This window comes from Bicyclus anynana, chromosome 18 (genome assembly GCF_947172395.1).
Source record: "Bicyclus anynana chromosome 18, ilBicAnyn1.1, whole genome shotgun sequence".
Classification (NCBI taxonomy): Eukaryota; Metazoa; Arthropoda; class Insecta; order Lepidoptera; family Nymphalidae; genus Bicyclus; species Bicyclus anynana.
Window position 1 is genome coordinate 15,166,656 of NC_069100.1, and position 26,137 is coordinate 15,192,792.

The 26,137-nt window shown below is 36.3% G+C and overlaps 2 protein-coding genes and 1 non-coding gene across 5 annotated transcripts in view; 2 read left to right on the forward strand and 1 right to left on the reverse strand.

Moving 5' to 3' along the window:
* The window catches only part of LOC112056082 (uncharacterized), a 57,242-nt gene extending 43,216 nt beyond the window's left edge, over window positions 1–14,026 (reverse strand). Inside the window, exon 1 of one of the 2 annotated variants that reach the window (XM_052886891.1) lies at window positions 14,009–14,026. The gene's annotated coding sequence lies outside the window, so the exon portion shown is untranslated. Of the gene's footprint in view, window positions 1–9,696; window positions 10,143–14,008 lie in introns of those variants that run through there. The other variant, XM_052886890.1, reaches the window with a different exon arrangement.
* On the forward strand, window positions 13,645–13,716 carry Trnap-cgg (transfer RNA proline (anticodon CGG)). The gene has a single exon. It is a non-coding gene; the product is annotated as a tRNA-Pro (tRNA).
* A 238-nt stretch (window positions 14,027–14,264) lies between the features above and the next one.
* LOC112056244 (cyclin-dependent kinase 6) lies at window positions 14,265–21,138 on the forward strand. 2 transcript variants are annotated; one of them, XM_024096633.2, is made up of 7 exons: window positions 14,265–14,368; window positions 15,946–16,114; window positions 16,735–16,876; window positions 17,149–17,316; window positions 17,846–18,006; window positions 18,935–19,070; window positions 19,750–21,138. In XM_024096633.2, exons 2-7 carry the CDS (start codon window positions 16,005–16,007, stop codon window positions 19,834–19,836), a joined length of 804 nt encoding a protein of 267 aa, XP_023952401.2. In that variant the 5' UTR covers window positions 14,265–14,368; window positions 15,946–16,004; the 3' UTR covers window positions 19,837–21,138. The 2 variants fall into 2 exon arrangements, with proteins under 2 accessions (XP_023952401.2, XP_052742852.1); XM_052886892.1 differs by having other exon boundaries at window positions 14,331–14,692.
* Window positions 21,139–26,137: the final 4,999 nt, after the last annotated feature.

Genomic DNA, 26,137 nt, shown 5'->3' on the forward strand with positions numbered 1-26,137 from the left:
AGTTACATATTTGTACCTTTTGTAGAGACCCTTGGGCCATGGAGTCGCAGTGCCAAAAAGTTTCACCGAATCATTTCACCGCGACTAGTTGCCTCGACTGGTGACAGAAGCGCTGGCTCATTTTGCGCAAAGGCTCAGCCTGGCTGTCCAGCGCGGAAATGCTGCCAGTATTCTTGCCACCATTCCACGTGGGCATGATTTGTATAGTTATTAGGATAAGTTAGCTTAAGTTCCTTATTCATTTTTCATTTCATTATTTAAGTACATTGAATGGACCTTCAGTGGGTCATTTAAAATAATGAAATAATGATGATGAATCAAGATAATCTTGTCCGTAAAATCGGACTTGGTCGCGTCGTACCGGGTTATTACGTTGTGGTAACAACGTAATAACCCGGTGAGTCAAACGAGGCGGACGCGAGTGTTGTGACAGCTTGCACAAGATTGTGAGTGTGACGTCACCAGGCTTTACCGCTTTACCGATTCTGGGTCAGTGTAGCAAGCATCCTGATAGCCTATTACAAGGCTAGGCCTTCTTATAGGAGAGGGGATATGGAACTTAGTGTTTGCGTGCTAAAATCACATACGCGAATCCGTTTACTAAGAAAACTTAAGAAGGCGCCTGCAACCCAAATCGTCAAAAAAAAACACGTCTACTTTCAACGCGAACAAAGGAAAATGAATTTAAAACGTGTACAAAATCGACATAGGCCTTTTGTAGGGACTTCCAAACATCACGATCCTGAGCCGCCTGCATCCAGCGAATGTCTGCGACTCGCTTCATGTCGACAGTCCACCTGGTGGGGGGTCGGCCAACACTGCGCTGTCCGGTGCGGGGTCGCCATTCCAGCAAGTTGGGATCCCAACATCCATAGGTTCTACGAACTATGTATTTTGCCCATTGGCACTTCGCGACTCGTTGTGCTAAGTCGGTAACTTCAGCTTTTCTGCAGATATGCTCATTTCTGTTTGTAACTCCAAGCATAGCTCGCTCCATCGCCCGCTGAGTGACTCTGAACCTTCTATGAGGGCCACAGTTAGCGACCAAGTCTCAGATCCGAAGGTCATCACGAGCAAAACGCACTGTTAGAAGACTTTCGTCGTCAGGCACTGAGGATTTTGGACGAAAAGAAAACGACCGGCGTATGGTGATAATCAGGGACGGCCCGTTCATACGGCGAACGGAGCAGTCGCTGAAGGCGCCAAATCCTAGAGGGCGCCTAAATGGTAAAAAACGTTAGTCACTCCAGAGTACGTTCCAGATCTTCACGTTACTACTTACTTTGCACTTATAATAATTGGTATAGGTAGGTACATATTATTAGCAAACAGAAGAGACGCCATAATTGGATCTCGCTCCATTCTAAAATTTACTTCAGGCCGGCGCTGGTGATAATATTCTCGTACTTCTTAGAGTCCAGGGGGAAACTCTTAGAGACCTTCTGCGCGTGGTGTTTCTTCGCCGTGGATCCTTGAGGCACCACCGGTTGGGGGTTGTGTGCAATGACAGTTAGAGATTCGACGGACTCCGTGGCGCAGTGGTATGCGCGGTGGATTTAATGACGGAGGTCCTGGGTTCGATCCCCGGCTGGGCCGATTGAGGTTTTCTTAATTGGTCCAGGTCTAGCTGGTGGGACGCTTCGGCCGTGGCTAGTTACCACCCTACCGAAAAAAGACGTACCGCCAAGCAATTTAGCGTTCCGGTACGATGTCGTGTAGAAACCGAAAGGAGTGTGGATTTGCATCCTCCTCCTAACAAGTTAGCCCGCTTCCATCTTAGATTACATCATCACTTACCATCAGGTGAGATTGTAGTCAAGGGCTAACTTGTAAGGAATAAAAAAAAATGGGGCTTTAACGCATCAAAACTGAGCCGAAAAAATGTGGAAAATTGAAAGTTAATTTAATTTAGTCGCTTATTAAATAACGAACGTTATTTAATCGATTAATATCGTCTATCGAGTTGTGTGTTCAAGTAGTGTAATATACCCACAAGGTGTGTGAAATATACATAAATATATATAATGGAATTAAAGACAAAATTGTGCATGTGCTTTTTGCGGTAATTTTGTAAGGACGTAACCTATCATTAGTATAAAATTATCATTGACTAGCTGACGCCGCGCGGTTTCACCCGCGTGGTTCTTGTCCCCGTAGGAATACGGCATAATATATAGCCTATAGCCTTCCTCAATAAATGGGCTATCTAACACTGAAATATTTTTTCAAATCGGACCAGTAGTTCCTGAGATTATCGCGTTCAATCAAACAAACACACAAACTCTTTAGCTTTGTAATATTAGTATAGATTGTGTGTGGTAGTTTCATTTTTTGGTGATAGCCGGGTGGGTCGAATCAGGGGTTTAGATGAGAGTCATATCCGGTAGTTGGAGATGATTCTCACGATGATCACGTGAAGGTCTTCTTCTATATATCAGAATGACCCTTAGGAGAGCCAGTAGATCGGGCAGGGGATCGGATCTAAGCTTAGTCAAAATTTACTTTTTTTCATATTACGATGTCGAGTAAAAACCGGAATTCTTTTCTACTATGTGTATGTATATTTTTAACATTAGTTAAGAACGAAGCGATAATTGGAAAATCAATTAAAAATTAAATAATAATTTAAAAGCAAACTCAGCCAGGTGTAACTTTTGTTATCACCATCTCACGATGACTGACTTCTCACAAATGATAAATTGCATAACGCAAATGAACTGACTTTCGATTTGAAACTTTTGAAAGTGTTCTCAAATACTTCAAGCGGTGGTAAAACTATAAGTTAAATAGCATGTAGGGGAAAGTACCAAGTTCGAGGCTTAGAACTAACTAGGAACATGAAACCATGAAAAGCCAATTCTAAGTTAGGTATCGTTGGAAGTACAAAAGGCCTATGTCCAGCAATGGGTTCATCGGCTGATGATGATATGATAATGTTTAATAAGGGGATAAAATATAGCCTATAGCATTATATATAGTATTTTCATTATAGATAGTGGTAGTAATTGGTGGTAGCTTTCAAACAGTTAAATATTTTTAATCGGTTCAGTAGTTTCGAAGCAATGCAAACAAATAAACAATCAAATCTTTCCTCTTTATAATAATTTTGTTAGATTACAGCTGAAGTCATCAGATTCAATTTACTTAAGACTTTATAGGCTCCTTAAAAGGACCTCGAAGGCGTATACGAGGAGCTGGGAGTTAAGGCTCGAAGGCAGGAGCAGAGTAGATGGGCGGAACTCTCTAAGGGCGTCTCCTGAGGCTCGGACCTTAGAAGGCTTCGGGAAGGGAGGAAGGCCTCAGTGTATCAGTCCAGATGACCCTGAGATCGTGAGTCAAAAGCCTACGTCTGGGTGACGTCAGATATCGGCACCTCGCTGTGTAGCTTGTGTTTGTGTTGCTCGGGAAATGCTTGGTACACGCAGCACTAGTGCGAGGCGAGATTTAAACGGCGCCCCTCTCCCATTGAAACCCATAAGAACAAAAATTTATTTATTTATTACTAGCAGAGGCCCGCGACAACGCCTCCCAGTTAGTTAGGGGTCCCCATTCCAGCACCCTGGGACCTCAACGTTCATCGGCTCTTCGAAGTATATGCCCCGCCCATTGCCACTTCAACTTCGCGATTCGCTGAGCTACGAGTATGTCGGTGACTTTGCGAATATCCTTGTCACGCTCAGAAACTCCAAGCATAGAAAGAAAGAAAGAAAGAAAGAAAGAAAGAAAATATATTTATTACTACATTATGCCACACATCACAATTATTTAAGAATATAGTGATATGTGGCATAACCTAGAAAAAGGTCCTAGCTCAGCATATTGCTATATGCTCCGTCCCCATAAACAACGAACATACAGTGCTGATTTTCTATACATATAGCTCGCTACACCGCCCCTGAGTAACTTATTAAGACTATCAGCTTCCACCTTCACACAGGAAGTAAAACTATAAGAAATTGTAATTGTTATCAATTGTAAATTATAATACTGTAAGACTTTTTCATTTCAAAAGAGCAACTGTTGAGTTTCTTGCCGGTATCTTCTCAGCAGAACCTGCCTTCCGAACCGGTGGTAGAATCTTTACAAATAGTCATCTGACGTGTCAAATTCAATTCAAAGCCTTTATTAATCCTTACATAAGTTTTACATAATTTTTAACAACATTAACAATATTTTTTTTTTTATTTTTTATTATTATGTTATTTATATTACTATGTTAACGTAACTGTTAAACGAGTAAGTTTTAGTAAATTAGTGTTAGTCTTGTTTCTATGTAAAGACCCCTCATTGGGTATAGGCCTCCTCCAGCCGATACCACTCGCTTCTATTCTTAGCGTCAGTGAGCCAGTTCCTTCCTGCTATTTGGACGATATCATCGCACCAGCGGATCTTTGGTCTGCCTACTTTTCTTTTTCCCGCAGGTCCAGACCACGCGGTAGTTCTTAATGTCCATCGATAGTCTGTTAGTCTTGAGACGTGTCCAGCCCACTTCCACTTCAGTTTTAAGGCGTATTTTAATGCGTCAGTTAGTTTTGTCTTCTGTCTAATGTCTTTGCTTTTTACCTTTTGAATTTTTCTTAAGTTCAGTAAGCTCCTCTCCATCGCCCTTTCACATGTCACGATTTTATTACTAATATTTTTGGTGTGAACCCATGTTTGGCAAGCATAAGTTAGACAGGGGAGGATACATGTATCAAATAGAGTTCTTTTTAGATTTAGTGGGTAAGATCCTTTCATTATTTCTCTGTGCGCCCAGTATTTGTTCCACGTAGTAGTAATTCGTCTCTCTACTTCTTCTTCTGCACTTGTGACACTAAATGATATTTGTTTACCAAGATATATATACGAATCAACGTACTCTAATACTGTATTATTTAACAGAATTGCATTTTTGAACTATTTGTCATTATTTTGGTTTTATTTATATTCATTTCGAGTCCAACTTTTCTGCTCTCTAAATCCAGAGTGTTGATCATGTTTTCGAGTTTACCACTATGTTCTGCAAAGAGTGCGATGTCATCGGCAAATCGGAGGTGACTCAGGTAATTGCCAGAAATATTAATGCCCTCGTTTGTCCAGTCTAATTGGTCGAAAACATTGGCTAAAACTGCAAGAAATAGTTTTGGGGATATTGGATCACCTTGTCTTACCCCTCTACGAATATATATTTCATCTCCGGATTGTTCTAACTGAATTCTGCTTTTACTGTTAATGTAGACATTTTTCAATATGTTAATATATTTTTTGTTTATATTGCAATTGTTTAGGGCTTCCCAAATCGAATGGTGGGATATACTATCGAATGCTTTTGTGTAATCTATGAAGCCAATATACAGTGGTTTGTTGAATTCCCTATATTTTTCGATAAGCTGTTCAATTACATGTATATGGTCAATTGTGCTAAATCCTGATCTAAACCCCGCCTGTTTTACTGGTTGAAAGCTGTCAATTTGTGGACCAATTCTATTTAAGAGGATTGATGTAAATAATTTGTAGATGTTTGAAAGAAGACTTATTGGTCGATAGTTTGAAATTTGTAGAGGGTCGCCTTTTTTGTACAAAAGAATGATTTCTGAAGTGGAAGTGGTGATTGATTTGGCAATTGTCCTGTGTCTATGATTGTATTAAATAATAAAGTAAATGGGGAAGTTAGTAAGAACGCTGCAATTTTTATGATTTCATTTGGGATGTTGTCTGGTCCTGCACTTTTACCTATTTTAAGATTTTTAATATGTTTAAGTGTTTCCATTTCACATATTGGTGTGAATTCATCTGTTTCATCGTGATCTGTTTCTTCGATAGTGCTTTTTTGTTCTTCGGGTAGTTTAGAGTATAAGTCCTTATAAAATTTTGTAGCGCAGTCCAGCAAATCTGACCTACTATTCAGTTTCTGGTTGCCAGAGCTAAGGGCTGTTATCCAATTTTTATGTGATTTTAATTCGTGTTTGGCTCTTTTGTAACTTCTGTGTTGTGTTAGATTTTTTTCAATAACATTTTTTCTGTGATTTTCATAATCCTTTCTTATTTTTTTATTCGTAGTTTTAAATAGATAACTAAGTTCTTTTTTCGTTTCTCTATCTTTATGTTTGCGTTTTAATAGTTCTGAACGCCTTTCGATAAGTTTTTTGGTTTCCTCGCTTAAAATGCTTCTTCTTTGTTTATCTGGATATATTTGAGGCTCAATATTTGTTTTTATTATAGCTTCTAGAGAATCGTAAAAGGTCTGCACATTAATGTTTCGTTCAGAGGAAATAGTATCTTTCAATTTATTTAGGAGTTTTGTTAAATTATTTAGATAAACATCGACTTCGTGTTCAGTACGTGGAATTTTAAAAGATTTTTTGAATGTTTTTCTGCATAATCTCTTATTTTTGATCATGAATGTGGCTCTAACTAGTCTGTGATCTGATGGAAATTGAAAGTTGTTTAACACTTCTAAATTTGAGACTGATTTTACGAAATTTGTTAAAATGAAATCTATTTCGTTTTTTGTCTTTCCATCGGGTGAAATCCAGGTCCATCGACGGTGAACTTTTTTGTTAAAAAACGTGTTAACTATAGAGAGTTTATGTTCGAGGGCATGTGATATAAGGAGTTCTCCCCTTTTGCTTCTTGATCCGTAGCCAAAATTACCCATTACAATGCCTTCGTTTTTTCTCGGTTGCCCTATTTTGGCGTTGAAATCACCCAGTAATATAATATTTTTGTTTGCAAATTCGTAGGCTTTATTTAGAGTATTGTAAAAGTTGAGGATGTCTTCTTCACTCGAATCTTCCGTGGGAGCATAGGCTTGTATGATAGAGATAGTCATGTTATTAAAGTTAAGCTGCAGCATTGCTACTCTGTCTGAGAAGCCAGTAAAGCTATCGATATTGGATTTATATTTTTTATTGATTATGAACCCTACTCCATATTGGCCGGCTATTTTACCAATATAGCAGAAAATTAAATTTGAATGTTCTTCTATGCTGCAACCTTCTCTCCGTACTTCTGCTAAGCCTATTATGTCAAACTGAATTTTTTGTAATGCATGTTGAAGTTCTATGAATCTTTCTATGGAAGAAAGTGACCTTACATTATATGTACAGATTCTTAAAGAGAGTATTTGGGACGAGTTCTTCATCGCTTTACAAGATATGACTGGAGGGTTTTGGTCGTACTCCTCCTCGGTGACCAATCGAATTGGAGGAGGGAGAGGGTTTTTTTGTTTTAATTGCTATTCATTTTGATCTATTGCGGTATGGAAGCTGGTTGTTGGCTTTGGAGAAAGGAAGTGTCAAAAGTGCTTGTAAATTGAGCCTACTTGAAATAAATGAATTTTGATTTGATTTGACTGAGCCTTCAAGTTCAAATCAAGTCTCGAATCCGTAGATCAAAGGCTACGGCGCCCCTTTATATCCACCTGACGCCTCTGGTACCAGGCGCCCCTGGGCGGTCGCCCAACCAACCCTATAAAATATATGGTGCACAAGGTGGTCAGCACTTGCCCTAGTGGTCAAGGTATCAGGTAGGTACTATCATCATCATCATCATCATCATCATCATCATATCAGCCGATGGACGTCCACTGCAGGACATAGGCCTTTTGTAAGGACTTCCAAACATCACGATACTGAGCCAGGTAGGTACTAACGAGTACTAAACTAATGTTAAGTTATTGTGTGGTGCAATTTTAGAATAAACGTTTTTAGGGTTTCGTACTTCAAATGGAAAAACGGAACTCTTATAAGATCACTTAGTTGTCCGTCTGTCTGTCTGTCTGTTAAGACCCTTTTATTCAGGGAATACATAAAAGGATCAAGTTTAAATTTAAACCGTCGAAGTAGAACCACGTAGAACTTATGACGGCCTTCGTGGCGCAGTGGTATGCGCGGTGGATTTACTAAACGGAGGTCCTGGGTTCGATCCCCGGCTGGGCAGATTGAGATTTTCTTAATTAATCCAGGTCTGGCTGGTGGGAGGCTTCGGCCGTGGCTAGTTACCACCCTACCGGCAAAGACGTACCGCCAAGCGATTTAGCGTTCCGGTACGATGCCGTGTAGAAACCAAAAGGGGTGTGGATTTTCATCCTCCTCCTAACAAGTTAGTCCGCCTCCATCTTAGACACTTACCATCAGGTGAGATTGTAGTCAAGGGCTAACTTGTAAAGAATAAAAAAAAAAAAACTCATATTTCGACATTTTCAAAATAATTTATATTCATAGGATACCTACTTCCCGTTAACCTAGAACTACGAAATTTGGCAATATAGGTATAGCCACAATTTCGAGAAAAAATCTCAAAACTATACATTTGTAATTGAATCTTGATAAAAAACATTCGGGAAAAGCTTGGCAAAAATTGCGCAATTCCATTCCTGAGATTTAATTATTCTACGTATCTACGGAACCCTCAGTAGGCGAATCCGACTCGTGCTTGTCCGATTTTGTTCTTTATTTTCTTCCTTTTTTTCTCTTCTACTTAAGTCTAAGTAACTTAACTAAAGTCTAGTCTAGCTTACTAAAGTCTAGTCTAGTCTATTCTAGATAACTCTTCGCTTAGTTGCGTTACTAGGCCATGTCATTAATCATTGTGATGTCATTCCACGTGCCAGGAGCTTAGGCGTGGGGTACATTCGATAATATCAGGTGACTGATTCGTTTAACTTCCTCAATAAATTCTGTTAATTAATTAAATCAGTGCATCAAGTGATTCTAATTTAAGTCACGTTAATGAAGTCATCATCACCATCATTAATAACTCGTATTCGGCTCAATGCTGAGCACGAGTCTCCTGTCAGAATAAGAGGAGTTAGGCTAATAGTCCACGCTAGCCTCACCGTTTGAGTCACGTGATCTTTAATTTCTTAAAATGCATATAACTGAAAATTTGGAGGTGCATGCCCCGGACTGGATTCGAACCTACGCCTTCCGAATGGAAGGCAGAGGTCATATCCACTCGGCTATCACGGCTCCAAAATGAAGTCATAAATCTGAGTCAAACATGAGTCTAAACCCGCCATCATGCGTAGAAGCAGCGTGGTGAGACTAATCACGAGTCCCCTCTTCTTCTCTTACCTATACGAAAGGAGAGTGGGTTCGATCCCAGCCCGTTGGACTAATAACATTAGAAGATGGAAAGATGTGCCTTTTCATATTCTGATCATGATATATTAGGAATGGTCTTAATACATTATTTTAGACTAAATGGAAATGAACGTGAATTAGATATGATCAGAATATAAAAAAGGCACAACTTTCTAAATTAAAAAAATACCTAATTCTATTTTTTAATATTGCGCGATTCAACATTACATTAGTCACCACCATTGCCAAATAATAACTGGTCAGACCATTACCATATTTGAGCAGTGTGGTGGGTTTAAGCTCTATATTTCCTCTCCTATAAGGAGTAAGGCCTGGTACTGTAATGGGCCGTCAACATACCTAGGCTGTTAATGATGATGATGCCCTACCTATGCAAGTCCTAGGCTCGATGTCACATTTCCGGTTTTTTAGTTCATAACAAAATTGTAAAAAACCGTTTTAAAAGGAAATTCGAGTGAGTCATGCCTACTAATAAAAAGTGGGTAGGTAGATTTAAGTTCCCAATCATGTTAATATTACGAAAAACTTCAAATAATTACAGATAAGTCCTACCTACCTATATCCATATTTAATTTCGAGAAATTATAAGCAAAATGAGACATATACTTACAGATTATCACAGGAACAGCTGATTATTCAAAAAAAGAATATTTTGAATGTGGAAGACAACGCACTATCTTATTTCTTAACACAAAAACTTTCACCACACCACACTAACACAGTTCCGGTTGATACACTTTTATAAACACTACTAAATAATTGGATAATGTTTAAAATTATTCAATCACCCAAGTTATTTTATAATTTACACTCAGCAATTTATAAAAGACGTTTCACTGATTAATATTTTTGTAAGTAAAACGGCCATCTTTCTTTTGGAACGCGCGCATCGTCTCCCGAAACATGTACAACTGGCGCGGTATTTCGTTCAGCCATGTGTTAGAAGAGGAGATGAGATACGCATCTCTTGCAAAAGAAAGTGATGGGTATAGGGTGTCGTGTAGCGGTAATTTTTTTCCCCCTTTCGCGCCCAACTTTCTATAGTCCACAACTTTAGGTTTTTTAAACAACAATAATACTACTCAAAAAGGTTCTTTTAAGCGACACTTTTCGTTTCGATTTACATACATTTTATTTTTAATAATAAGCTTTACGGCTCTGGGTTCTAGCTCTTTTGAGCCCGGATTCACATACAATTAATTAATTATCTTGGACTAATTATAGAAGGACCTGCCTCGCAAGACGTTACCTCTCTGTCAATCAATCAACGATCTAACGCGTGTATACTTATATCGTATCGATGTTTCATTGTTGTAATCGTTTTCGTCGACTGAAAAAACTCCCTAATCATTCCGGCTTGTGTAGGAAGTAGTTCAATGGCATAAAAAATGGTCAACAACTTCTAATTCACTAAAAGATGACGTGACGTTCGATTTCAGTTTCACCTGATGGTAAGCGATGATGCAATCTAAGATTTTTTTTTTTATTGTTTACAAGTTAGCCCTTGACTACAATCTCACCTGATGGTAAGTGATGATGTAGTCTTAGATGGAAGCGGGCTAACTTGTAAGGAGGAGGATGAAAATCCACACCCCTTTCGGTTACGGCATCGTACCGGAACGCTAAATCGCTCGGCGGTACGTCTTTGCCGGTAGGGTGGTAACTAGCCACGGCCGAAGCCTTCCACCAGCCAGACCTGGTCCAATTAAGAAAACCTCAATCAGCCCAGTCGGGAATCCAACCCAGGACCTCCTTCTTGTAAATCCACCGCGCATACCACTGCGCCACGGGGGTCATCAAAAACATAATTATAATAAATAATAAATTTGTAATAAAAACAATATCTAAAAGAAAAATAGATACTATTCTTCTAACGAACGAACAAACAGCAAAACATCGATCCATTTATTTAATATTCTGTGTACAGATTATATTATTCTTGTTAAATATTTTATTATTTATTTTTGTTAAATATTATCGATGACTGAGTTTACCTCGTACCCTTCAAAAAACGACAGACAATTTTGTTGCTGCATTTGGGTGCGATCCATTTCCATTTCTAATTCCTCTATGTTAAATATATAGAGTTTGCACAAAAACAATACAAACGACATAAAAAGAACCCAAGCAGACATGAGTCACAAACCATTATGAAAAATAAAGATATTGAGTTTTATGGGTATTAAATGTGCATTTATAAAATTAAATTATAACTTTAATTATTTTATAAATGTCGTATTTTCATATCAAAAGAAGAAAGAAGTTGTAATTAAAACGATGATTTCTTTTATTTTAATGTGAATTTAACCTTTCATTTATTGCAGAATTACCACATATACTATGATATTTTTTTTTGATTTTGTATTAATAAGTGAAAGAAGATTTGACATTTGACAGTTCACACTTCACAGCACAGAACACTACTTTATTTGCTGTCTATGACTAATACTCCTACTTATATATCAGTATTCGTTAATGATTCGTTAACTAAATCCAGTCTGTCGTGCGTATTTTCTTCCCTTGTAATTTTTGTTATTTCGTTTTGTTCTCGTTTCGTTGTTATTGTTAATTATAGTTTATTTGTTGTTTGTTTACTGTTTTTACCCGACTGCAAGAAGGGTTATGTTTTTCGCGCGTATCTTGTATGTATGTATGTAATATTCTTTATTACCTCATATCTTACAAACCGTTGAACGGATTTACGTAATTCAGATAACGTTAGATTTGTTTTAATAACCCAAGTGTTCTTAGATAGGTGAAATTAGAAAAAAAAAAACCAACAAGACGACTGTGAGACGCTATAGAATCGGGGTGAAGTTTTTTTTTTGTGAATATTGCAACATGCGAATCAAATTCAAGGGATTTTTGTGAGAATTTCAAAATAGTATATCATGGCCATGTTAAAAAAACTACAATTAGGAAAACGTTATTTATTAATTCTAATATTAATTCAGTCTATACATAATACGCGAGGCGGACGACTATAAGGTGCGAGGTTTATGAAGTGTAGTTATAAAACACCTAAAATAGACTAAAAGAAATATATTGATTATAAAAATCGGACAAGTGCGAGTCGGATTCGGCCACCGAGGGTTGCGTAGATTTAAAAGAAGAATATTTACTTAATTTCGGTTGGACTTAGGTATACATTATCGTACTTTGTAACAAACGTAACCAATAAATCCGAAATTCACCATCTATCGTAACTAAAAAGTGTGAAATAAATTAATTAATTAAACAAATATAAAAACCCGGCATAAATGATATAAAAATTGATCAAACTAAAGTCGGGACCTAATAAAAAATGTAGACGAAAATCATTCTATTCAATATAATAGGTCCCGACTGTTTTCTAATTGTTTTCTACACTTCTGGACTGAGCTTTTTTTTTCTTTTCAGTTTTTTTATCATTTATGCAGTCGGGTTTTTTATCAGTTTAATTAATTAATTTTATTTAGTTTAGTACGAGAATTAGTGAACCGGAGCCTGGTACTAGCCGGAGCAGTTATTCCGCGTTGCTATTGTTTCCGTCACCAAAAAAGAAACGTACGAATCAATCACCCTTATCGTCCTCCGAGAAAACCGTTTTGATTAATGTGTTTAAATATGTCGAGGAAACCTTATGCTTGCTTCTACATAATAAAGAAACAAAACTATAAGAGTTCTTTATTGCCTACGGAACCCTTAATATAAGTGAAGCATTATCTGTTTGATAAATAACAGGATATATTATATAGGAATATAGAATTAAAAAAATATTTGTTTATCACAGGAAGTTTTATTTCATGATAATATTCGTAAATAATGATAAAATGTTGAGCACCCCTGAGTCAGCTGTTTTTGTTTGTTTACATAGTTTAAAATACCTACTCAATTTGACTATAAACACCTATCTGTAATTTCTGATTTATCAATTTTTTTGGAACTTTGATTTGTTTTTAAATAGGTGTTTAAAAATAAAAACAATAACTTTAAAACATAAACATACTTACTACATAAGTACTAGTATTTATATAGGTAGGTGGACCTACTTAAGTATTTTAGATAGATAAAAAAATACTTATTTTAAACTAGCAGACACCCACGACTTCGTCCGTGACTTTGACTACTATTTAATACTTTTGACTAAAGTATTTCACAAATCCTACAGGAACCATATATTTTTCCGGGATAAAAATTTATTGCTTTACCTTTATTGCTCAATACCTATCTCTATCTTTCAGTGAAAGACCCACTAAAATCAGTTAATCTGTTCCAGAGATTAGTCCGGACAAACATACAGACAAATAATTAAAAAAAGTTTGTGCATAATCGTAAAAATAACTTGAGAAAACACTTGAAAAAACGCAGCCTTGCATATTTTGAAATCACAGACAGACATTTCAATTTTATTTTCATGTATTGATAAATATTGTGTATATCATATTGATCATAATAATAATATATGATTTTTTTTTATTTTTAATAAATAAAATATCTTTTAAATATTTTTTTTTATTTTAACAGTGGACGTCATACCTATAAGAAATCAGTCGGTAAATTCGCACCTAGAAAGTGTGGCTCGTTGGTCTAGGGGTATGATTCTCGCTTCGGGTGCGAGAGGTCCCGGGTTCAAATCCCGGACGAGCCCAAGTATATCTTTTTTGCTGAAATTCCAAACTCATTTTCTAAAATAATAAATCATTGATTTTTCATTCATATTCCAAAAATAAAATTGATACTACCTTTTAGCAGTCAAAAGTAAAATAAAAAGAAATTCGAAATCAGATTCACAAAAATGAAGAGTTAGCGCCATCTAGTGTTACATCAGTATTTTTTAAAAAACACGCAAGATGGCGATGTAATCTATAGCATATTATTTGTTGTTTTGCTAACTTGTTATAACCAAAGTATAACTAGGTATTAAAATGATGTTTACTTACCACTTTTCAATGTCTCACGAACTTATATTTCTTTTAGATTCCCAGGTTAGTCTTTAATAGTAATTTTAAAATTCATGTTTAGAACCTCGGATGAAGTACGAAATTAGAACTCAAGAACCTAATTATTCCTATTCCTGCCATCTTTAGGCAACACATAGAACTTCGTGCAAACGTAAATATGGTGCTGCTGATACAAATTTTATAACTTTACTAAATTAAGAAGTCGATTTTTATTTCTATGTACATTCGTTTCAGATGGCGACGTTTTTTTGCCGTTTTATACACCAGGTGTTTCAATTTCAACTCCCTGCCCCGCCAACCGCACCGCGCTCAACCATAACCAGCAACAGCAACTATAAAGCAAGTAGCAATAGCAAATAGCAATCTCAACTCAACTTCATAACATTATCAAAAAAGTTTCCTGTAAACTTTTGTTAGCCTTGAAAGTGAAGTTGTATGTAAAAACTAAACTGTATAAAATGTGATATTAGATATAAGCATAGTAAACTTAATAAGCAATAGTGCGTTTTGTGGGCTAAATACAGTTTAAATAGTGCTGTAAAATGTCTTCGAACAGTGGAAGTAGTTCATCCCAGAGCCCGCCGGCCATGGCTTCCATAAGCGACGTCGGTGCATTATTCCAAACGGCGAAAAAGTACGAGGAACTCAACGTCATTGGAACAGGTGGCTGATAAATAAAACCTCATTGTAATAACCTTTCAACAGCCATGTGCCGGTATTACTTCGCCGCTTGCGCTTTGTGTATGACATCTAATGACATTATAAAAAAAAATAAACAAACCTCTGTCATTTTCAAATGCTATTCGAATTTCGAACTTTGAATTTGAATAAATTTAAAACTTTACGAAGTTCAAGTTTAGTTGGTTTTGTGTTTTCAATTAAAAATAATTAGCTCACCCGGATACAGTAAGAATAAGAAAATAATTATTAGTCCATGAACATGAGAGAGTTATGAGTGCGATGGCTCTATGTATTATTCACTTGCCTCAATATTTATACTTGTTATTATTAAAAATGCGAAAGTTGGTCTGTATCTGTATGTTATCTTTTCACAGCTATCCAAACCCCTGACTGAAGTGTCTTAGATGAATTTTGTATACAGATAAATTAGTACTTCATGCAGAACATAGACTTTTTTGTAGTGATAATAAAAATAGACAGTTTACAGCAGTAATAAATTAATAATAGTCATATCTAGTTATGTTAGTTGCTTTTCTTGTTGTTCAACCACTAGCAGTGCCACTTGGTTGTAAGAATTGACCAGAAGGGGAGATATAATTCTTTTTTAAATATGTTTTTGTATGATGGTTACTGGACATAATCATGAGTTTTATAAATTCTACTCCTAAGTGATAAAAAGTTTGGGGGAAAATATAAGGCACTAACCCACATTGGAGCAGCATGCTGGGTTTAAGCTCCATATACCCTCTTCTGTAAGTAGTGTGGCCTCACTCTGTAGTGGACAATTAAAATAGGCTGATAATGAATTACTTGGTGTTTTGTACTTGGTTTTTTTTTCTGTAATCTTGTTAGTAATTCTCATTTATTGTAATGTAGCCCAGCTAGCATGCGATTTACAATATATCTCTTGGAAAGAAATAGCAGCACAACCGTAAATATTGCCATCCCTTTCATTCCATTCGGAAGAAAGAAATGGGTCTGGGACAACTCTGTTACCATTAGTCTATATTTCAATATTTTTCTCCATAAAATACTCATATGTCATTGGTCATAATATGCTAAACCTTGGCAAGTTGCCAAATTGGGCAACTATAATGTTATAGTTACCATAAATCACTTTTTTTTTTTGTACACTAACAACTATGGGTCAAGGCCTGAAATAAACATAGTTTATTTTTTATTTTTTAAATCAATAAATTTTGTTACCATAAATCAATAAATATTGTTGTTTTCAGGCGCATACGGCACAGTATACAAAGCCAGAGACCTACACAACAATGGGCAGATTGTAGCCATGAAGAAGGTCAAAGTGGCTCTCACTGAAGATGGGATCCCACTGTCAACCGTCAGAGAAATAGCATTGCTGAGGCAGCTTGAGGCATACAGACATCCTAACATTGTTAGGTATATCATACTTCAATCTATACATATAATTATTATAAAGCTGAAGAGTTAGTTTGCTTGAACACGCTAATCTCTGGAACTACTGGTCTGATTTAAAAAATTATTTCAGCCCGTTTATTGAGGGAAGCTATATAGGCTATAGAAAGGATATATTATTCCCCTACTCCTACGAGAACCACGCGGGTGAAACCGCGCTGCGTCAGCTAGTCTTGATATAAAATTCTCGTGTCAGTGTCAGGTGCCACACTGCTCTGTGAAGGTTTGACCAATTTTGATGAAGTTTTAGATGTATTTTCAACTACTACAACTAGGTCAGCTAGTAATGTCAGAGCACCTGAACAATTAGCCAGACCATCCATGCACTAGGCTTCTAAAGTGTTTTTCAGATACATGACATGACAGTTCGTTTCACTCTTTAAAGTTCACCGTGATTCACGATAATAGTACGTATTATGAACATCATAAGGCAATTGTCACCATACCCATGCTATATGAAAAACACTAGTTTTTGTATTCTGCTCCGTCGCTGGCTTTTCCACATCATACTCTCGAAAGATCTCTATTATGTCATTGTAAATAAAAGAGATATAATGTATGTATGTACATATACTTCATTTCAGACTCCTGGATGTCTGTCACGGAGGGCAGTCAATGGAAAGGGATCACCAGCTGGTGCTGTTCCTAGTGTTTGAGCATGTTGAGCAAGACTTAGATTCATACTTGAAAAGAGCTCCCGGACCACTGTCAGAGAACAGAATCAGGGTATGTACTTCAAGTTAAGTTGTTTCGAGTAACATAGACATAGTATTCTATCCTCATATTCCCTCAAGAAAGAAAAGAAAAGAAAGAAACTTACAACAAAATAAGTCTGTGCTCGACGGACAGCATATTTGATGTTGCCATCTTTCTGATTTGCCACTTGCGTATTTACTTTACGCACACTATAGCTATAGATTTATAAATTTTTTTTTAAATTTATTTTACGGCCCTAGATACCAGTCCTTTACAGCCAGAATAATTTGCACTATCCACAGAGTATGTCGTACGATATTCTGTCGGGCGTAGACTTCCTGCACTCCCACCGCATAGTGCACCGCGACCTCAAGCCGCACAACCTGCTGGTGACCTCCACCGGGCGCGTCAAGTTAGCTGACTTCGGTCTCGCCAAGACTTATGACACGGAGATGAAGCTCACCAGCGTGGTATGTTTTTACTTTTCAATTTGTCCGAATTTTCTGTTTTAAGTACGCTTGACTTGGGTAGTAGTGTGACTGCGTTACCAAAAAGCTGCAAGCTGCCATCTATGGGCACAATGAAGCAGTGTTTGATACTTTAAACTACCAATAGGTGGCGTTGTTAAAGAACTTTGAAACAATCCCTTTTTGTACGTTTCAAGTGTAGTGTAGTTATTATTATTATAGCTTTATTTCCAGTCTTTATTTTGTTATATGGGTAAAAGCCTCCTCCATCTTTTTCCATTTTTCGCTATCTTTGGTCATATGCATCCAGTTATTTCCTGCTGTTTTTATTATGTCATCGACCCATCTCTTTTTCTGTCTTCCTACATTTCTTTTGCCAATTGGGCTCTGCCATTTAGTTGTTTGGTAAATCCATCTCTTATCTTTATATCTTGACAAGTGTCCACTTGACACACTTGACACCTGTAGTTATACCTGAGATTAATAGATGGCGCATTGTTTTTTATTTAATTTATTGTGATAACGGTTCCAGGTGGTCACTCTATGGTACCGTCCGCCCGAGGTGCTGTTGGGCGTGTCGTACAACACGGCGGTGGACGTGTGGTCGTGTGCGTGCGTGTTAGCGCAGCTGCACACGCGCGCGCCGCTGCTGCAGGCCGACTGCGACTCGCAGCAACTTCACGCCATATTCAGGTGAGTGCTGCTCCTGCTGAGCGGTCTTGGTGGATCATCCTTTTTCGGTTCAAATTTTAGTTAAAATTGTCATTTTTAGTAAAACTTCTTTACGCACGATTGAGATGTGGAGTAAGTTGGTGGATGCGTTACGAAAAGTGTAATCGGGCGAGCTTTTAAGATGCGTGTTGTCATCTAGGCATTGAGAAACAATGTTTAATAGATAAATGGTGGTCATAAAAGCTATTGGCTAGCAATTGTTAATAATAGATTCTATATTGATATCATTAATGTTTACCTATTTTTATTAAATGAATGTAATGAGCATGGTGGAAGAATGACTTCCGCCAAGATGGCTACTGAATGTAATGAACACAGTTGAACAATGACTTCCGCCAATATGGCGGCAAAATCTCTGACTCGTCTGGCTATATAAGACGATGCTGGCTGTCATAGTGGCCTTCATTCTTTGTTCAACTGTCTTCGCGAGATCTATCCAGTTATTGTGGGTATGTATTGCAATATTATTAAAATATATCAAATATCAATTAAATTATTGATTTAGAGTATTATTGTATTATGTAAAATGTAAATTATGTAAAGAAATAAAGAAAGTATAGTGTGATAAATTAGTTTGATTTAATAAATGAAAACAATGACGGCCGCGTGGCGCAGTGGGTAGTGACCCTGTTTTCTGCATCCACGGCCGTGGGTTCGATTCCCACAACTGGAAAATATTTGTGTGATAAGCATGAGTGTTTTCCAGTGTCTGTGTGTATCTATACGTTATATAAGTATTTATATGTAGTATATAATTGTATATTAATATTATAATATCAACTATCTTAGCACCCATAACACAAGCTACTCTGTATGCTTACTTTGGGGCTAGATAGTGATGTGTATTGTTTAAGTATATTTATTTATTTATTTAATGGAACTTTCCCAGACTGATAGGCCGTCCGCCGCGACACGAGTGGCCCGACAACGTGGCCATCGTGGCGGACAGTTTCCCGGACTACCCGCCGCAGGACCTGGCGCACGTGCTGCCCCGGATACATCCGCACGCCTTGGACATGATCAGGGTACAGCTTTTCCATCAATCAATTAATCAAAAATTATTACTGCGAATTCAGGTTACAGTCAGATCTTATTGAAATAAAACACCAAATTCCGCCTTACAGCTTGCAATATCATTATAAAAAAAAAACATTTTAATTTACAAATAGTCAATTCACACATATTAATTATTTGTACAGTGATTAATTAATTATAGTCCATTTAGTAATTCCGTAGAATTCTGACAATTCAATTTCCGTTTCCGGTGTTTCCCATAAAAAAAGATGACAAGTTGAACTAAAACGAAATTTATTCTTTCGATTCTAAGAATGAAATTTACACAGGCCTAAGATTCAATTAAATTATAAATAAATATAACATTATCTTCATTTTAACTAACACTATTTACAAAATATTAAATTCGATAGAAATGACGTGGGAAAAAATATCATTAACTAGCCAGACCAGGGTAGACAGCAGATTTCACAAACCTTTTTGATAAAATGTAGTATTATTTGCGATGTTATGTTCGACTATATAAAATTTTATTTCAATTTAATTTATATTTATGGATTAATTTTTTTTTTTAAGTTTTTAATGGTGTTTTGTATATTTTGTATGTATAACATTATTAAAAATTAAAAAAAAATGAGAAATAAACAAATGAGAGTTTAACCTTAATTCAAGACATAACTTTGTTTTCAGGGTATGCTTGTGTTCGACCCGGCCAAACGTCTCACAGCGCTGGACTGTCTCGAGCACCCTTACTTCACTGAAGAGCCTCTCAAATAATATATCCGTATAATGCACTTATACTTCGAAAGCTATTATACTCTATACTATGACACATGTATAGTATGCTCCAAACTTAGAGACCACTTGCGTACCGTGCCTTAGAAGGGCCCGTCAAAATTAGTCGTTATCAACCCATATTCGGCTCACTACTGAGCTCGAGTCTCCTCTCAGGATTAGGATTAGGCCAATAGTCCACCATGCTGGCCCAATGCGGATTTGCAGACTTCACACACGCAGAGAATTAAGAAAATTATCTGGTATGCAGGTTTTTCCTTCACCGTTTGTGACACGTGATATTAATTTCTTAAAATGCAGGCAACTGAAATGTTGAAGGTGCATTGCCCCGGACCGGATTCGAACCCACACCCTCCGGATTCGGAGGCAGAGGTCATATCCACTAGGATATCACGTCTCTTATGTATCAGTAAAGAAACGGGACAAGGCAATCTATTTGTCTATTACATTCTCTGTCTACGGGAGGATAGATGAAAGTACCACAAACAATGTAGAGTGGTCGCTAAAAAATCAGTCAAATTAAATACAGTACTTCTTAGTTTTCTATTTTAAGGCATGAAACTAAAAACTCGCCTTTTAAAAAGAAAAAAAACCAATATTTTTTGCATTTTTTCACTTCATAAAAAACTATTTTGTTTTTGTAAACTTTTTTTGCACCAAAAATATATAAATCATAATGATTTTTTATTTTGTTTTTTTACTGGCAACATTTTTGTTTTAATTTAAGTTAGGTGTATTGTATTTTTACCTAGGTTTTATATGCAATTTTGCCCACCTTTGATATAAAAAATAGATTTAAAAAACTACTTTTTAAGGAAGGGGTATTCACATAATTGTTAATTAAAAATAAAATAAGTAATTAAGTATTACATTATTATTAGTAACATTTGATTAATAGTGTTTTTTTTATTTTGTGAACATTTTTAAAATTAAAATTAAAATTAAAAAAAAAAAACATGAAGTTCATCTCTGGCAACAAAATCAATATACTCCGCGCCACGAAAGAAGTCCAGACGCGGCGTTATCATTTGTGTAAGACGCTGTCAATTTTAGTTCAGGTTTTAGCCGCGGGACTTCTTTCGTGGCGCGGAGTCTATTGATAATAATTAGGTTATTGTATCTTGTGTGAATACCCCTTATTTTTGTATTTCTACGCAAAATGTGTTCCTTGTTAAGTGATATGGTAATAATAAACTAGCTAGTATTATTAAATAGTTTAGAATAAAATCTATTTTTGTAATTTTTCGTTTACCGAAAATAAAATACGTAACATATTTTTCAGAATGCATTTTTATTTTAAATTTTTAAGTTGATGTGATAAAAGAGTTCAGGAGGTACTGGGTTCACGTCCTGGGTCAGGCTATTTCCAAGAAATTTTCAATAAAAAAACTAAGCTGGAAGCTTATTCTTTACAAGTTAGCCCTTGACTAAAATCTCAGCTGATGGTAAGTGATGATGCAATCTTAAGATGGAAGCGGGCTAATTTCTTAGGAATTGAATCCACACCCCTTACGGTTTTTACATGATATCGTGCCGGAACGCTAATCGCATGGCACGTCTTTGCCGGTAAGGTAGTCAGTGGCGTGCACAAAGTTTTTAACTAGGGTAGGCACTATATGTACAAAATTGAACACTCCTATACAGGTTCGTAATGTATTCTCAGGGTATGCATTACGTTTATGCATCCATGAAGTGCACGCCACTGAAGGTAGTAACTAGCCACGACCGAAGCCTCCTATCAACCAAAACCTTGGTTGGGTAGACACATTGAAGCCGTTGATTGTTATAGCCGGATGGAATCTTTTTGATGTTTCCGAACATAGTGCGCTAAGATTTTAGGTATACCTGGTTACGCGGTGGCGCGGCAGCATTGCATCAACCTGCGGGCTTATTTCGATTTCGATGACGTCAAAAGATTGCATCCGACTATACAAAGCCCAACATTACCCTGCACCACAATATTCGTTTTAATGCGTTGGTCGTTATACCCTGCGATGTATATGTAGGATGAAATATTGCCTATCACACTAAAAGAATTTAAAAATCGGTTCAGTATGACGCCCGACAATACCAAAAACTATACTTTTTAATAATATTTTAGGCTCTTAGCTAGTGGAAGTAACAGCAATAGGCATAAAATGAAGATTTAAGTACTTACATTAAAAATATTTCGTCTATAAGTTCTTCTAAAAATGTTTTGAGGAGTCATTACGAACCTGGGAACTTTCCATTTCGCACAATCTGTATGAAGAATGGTTAATCATTAACAACCCATGTGCGGCTCACTGTTGGACACGAGTCTCTTTTCAGAATGCGAGGGGTTAAAAATCAAAATCAAAATCAAAAATCATATTTTATTTCAAGTAGGCTCAGTTTACAAGCACTTTTGACACGTCAGTTGACTATTTGTAAAGATTCTACCACCGGTTCGGAAGGCAGGTTCTGCTGAGAAGATACCGGCAAGAAACTCAACAGTTGCTTTTTTTAAATAATCATACAGTATTACAATTGATGATAACATTAAAATTTGTTATAGTTTTACTTTTTGTGTGAAGGTGGAAGCTGATTAGGTGTTATATAGGCCAATAGTCCACCACGCTGGTCCAATGCGGATTGGCAGACTTCACACACGCTCTCAGGTTTCCTTACGATGTTTTTCCTTGACCGTTTGAGATATGCGATATTTAATTTCTTAAAATGCACATTCTGAAAAATTGGAGGTGCTTGGTGCATGCCCTGGGCCGGATTCGAACCTAGACCCTCCGAATCGAAGGCAGAGGTCATATCCACTAGTTACCCTAGTTAAAACTATTGTGCACGCAACTGTGATCATTGGGCATCCATATAAAAAACTTGCAGAATATAATATGTACCTAATTATATCTTCATTCCTTGTACGCGCACTTCATTGTTATTCAATTTCATTGTATTGTTCAAAGTTCATACGGAATGAATGTACGGAATAAGTGTAAGGAAATGTCCACACTATCATTATTTTTGGATGATGACAGTTTTTTAAATTGTATATAAATTAAGAGTATACTAATAGTAAAGCAATTTTGTAAAAGTAACAGGGTATCTGCGATCATTACTTTCGGAGCTGCAGGGATTTAAAGAGTCATTCAATCATTTGGGGCACTGCCGCGGAACCCTGAAAAACGCCCCATACAAAATGGCACGAACTAATGACGTCGTAGGCAATGTAATGATCGTTAGATTTGTATGTGCGTTCAAACAAAATTACTAATATATTTGTTATTTGTGCGTTTATGTTTATAGTTCATATATTAAAAAATGTCACAATTTTCATCTAATTACGATGAAATATTTTTAATAAATTTTGAAATTTTATAATCTTATTTATTTTGCAAATATCCAGACAATCTTTGCTTTTTATGTATAAATTAGTTAACATTGACCTTATTTACCCGAATGTATCATAAAAATCAATATATTCAAACCTAGTCATCATCCCCATTGTTGAGTTTATTGCCGGATATTCTCAGTAGTTGAGAATTTTCTTTATTCTCTACGTGTGTGAAGTCTACCAATTCGCATTGAGCCAGCGTGGTGGACTATTGGCATAACCTCTCTCATTCTGAGCCGAATATGGGTTGATAATGAATGAATGAATTCTCAGTAGAAATGGTAGAAACGATGGTAGGTTGATCTCTACCAACTTTACTTGAAATATATGAATTAAATAAAAAAAAAATTGATCTATCGCCGAAAAAAGCCGAAACCTATACCTACCACAGTTTAGAAAAAATATTAAATCCTATTAAGTGTTGGGAATGGAACCTAGGACTAATCGATTAAAAAACAAGGCATTTGCAAATGTGTTAGAGAAGAAGACATTAGATAAAAAAACATACATGCAGCCGAACGTAGAACCTCCTCCTTTTTGGAAGTCGGTTAATTATAGGGAAGTGAAAATATTGTAATATGACGGCCGCGTGGCGCAGTGGGTAGTGACCCTGCTTTCTGCATCCACGGCCCTGGGTTCGATTCCCACAACTGGAAAATATTTGTGTGATGAGCATGGGTGTTTTCCAGTGTCTGTGTATTTATATATTATATAAGTATTTATATGTAGTATATAATTGTATATTAATATTATAATATCAACTATCTTAGCACCCATAACACAAGCTACTCTGTATGCTTACTTTGGGGCTAGATAGTGATGTGTATTGTTTAAGTATATTTATAAATGACGGGAGTTAGTACATTTACTCGTACCTACTCGTAGGTAGGAGTGAGGTCGGATTTTTAGAATCGGTATTCACGATTGTAGGCCGCTCTAAGGTCAAAAATATAGTCAGGGACCTAACTAGGTAACACGTTGAGCAAATCTCATGATTTATTTTTAATTACTTATTAAAACAAAATAGAATGTTTACATTGTGGAATACGATTGCATATCCTTTTATATAGAATAGAAAAAGCGTTAGCTTTTAGCGTCTTGTGTTCTGTGAAGTAGAATTTTTAAAATTTTTAAAAGCGAAAACTGTAAGAAATACCCACGACACAAATAGCTTACAAATCTAAATCTAACAAATTATTTATTTATTTTATTACTTATATTTTTTCTTTCTATAGTATTCTTGTACTTATTTTACTTTTTAGTTCAATAAAGAATAAATAAAATTTTAATAAAAAAAATTCAACCGACTTCGAACTCAAAAATTAACCTAAACTAAAAAGCAAAAATAACATCTTACCTATGTGCTACCTTCTGATCAGTTTCAAGGCGGTGCCAAGCCAGTGACGTTTTAATTCAAGCCGTTTAAATTACACAATTTCTTCTCATGTTACAATTACACAAGTTCTTTCAGAAACGGCTATAATTAAAACATGACACTGGATTGGCACCGCCTTCAAACTGATCAGAAGGTGGCACATAGGTAAGATGTTATTTTTGCTTTTTAGTTTAGGTTAATTTTTGAGTTCGAAGTCGGTTGAATTTTTTTTATTAAAATTTTTATTTTTTAATTTTTAGTGTTAGCACACCTAACTGAGTGTGAATAAAAATTAATGAGCAATTAGTTGAAACGTATTTTCTTATGATAAGTATCTAAGTCCTACAATCCCAATTTTAAAAATACTACCTTAACTCATATACAAAATTTCACTCCCCCTTTATCCACACGTAATATGAATATTCAGAAAAACGTGAAAGGTGACTGTCCTCCGTCTTCATCATCAGACCCCCTATGCAGTCACAATCCATATGGGTGAAAAGTTCTCATCAATATAAAATTTATCAAGTCCAAACACAAGGTAGCTACTGTGAACCGTCGAGGAGTTCCCTTCACTATCCTTCGTCTTCATCACCAGACCTCCTATACAGTCACAACCCATCTAGGTGGAAAGTTCTCATCAATACAAATTTATCAAGTCCAAACACAAGGTAGCTACTGTGAACCGTCGAGGAGTTCTCTTCACTGTCCTTTGTCTTCATCATCAGACCGTTAATACAGTCACAACCCATCTAGGTGGAAAGTTCTCATCAATACAAATAAATCAAGCCCAAACAAAAGGTACCTGCTGTAAATCGTTGACGAGTTCCATCGTCTGTGTATCAGCTCCATCATCAGACCAACTCCAGACCTTCATAAAATTGTAGTGGTTTAAAATACCTTATGAAAACACTAACAAACGCACTAGCCATCTCTACAATTTTCGAAAGTTCCTCTCGATTTCTCCAGGATGCCATTATCAGATCCTGACATAAAAAAAATGGGACCACCCTGGAATCAAACCCTTTAAAACAAAAAAAGAATTTTCAAAATCGGTCCACAAATGACGGAATTATCGCTGGACATACATAAAAAAAAAAAAAAAAACATACATACAGCCGAACGTAGAACCTCCTCCTTTTTGGAAGTCGGTTAAAAATAAATAAACATCATCTATACTTATAATAAATCTGTAGAGAGTCCAATTCTGTACATGAATAATTTCCAAAATAACTATAAAAAATGCAATCAGTAAAATTTTCGTCTGTCTGTCTGTATGTTCGTTATAGAACAAAAAGTACTCGACGGATTCCTCATACTCCTGGACAGGTTATAGTATACTTTTCATCATCATCATCATCTACGATCAATAGGAGCAGAGCAGTGAAGGGAAATGTTGGGCAAACGGGAGAAGTTACTCCATTTTTACAGCGATACTACTGTAAGGGTTGAATTAAAGAGTTTATGAGAAGTCGCGGGCGTCTGCTAGTTACAAAATAATCCTCATGAGCCTGGGATTTTTCAAATTAACTTAAATTGGC

Coding starts and splice junctions, on each gene's coding strand:
- LOC112056244 (XM_052886892.1), top strand. CDS start 14,572: ATGTCTTCGAACAGTGGAAGTAGTTCATCCCAGAGCCCGCCGGCCATG. Junction 16,877..17,148: donor TGTCAGAGAACAGAATCAGG/GTATGTACTTCA, acceptor CACTATCCACAG/AGTATGTCGTACGATATTCT. Junction 17,317..17,845: donor AGATGAAGCTCACCAGCGTG/GTATGTTTTTAC, acceptor TAACGGTTCCAG/GTGGTCACTCTATGGTACCG.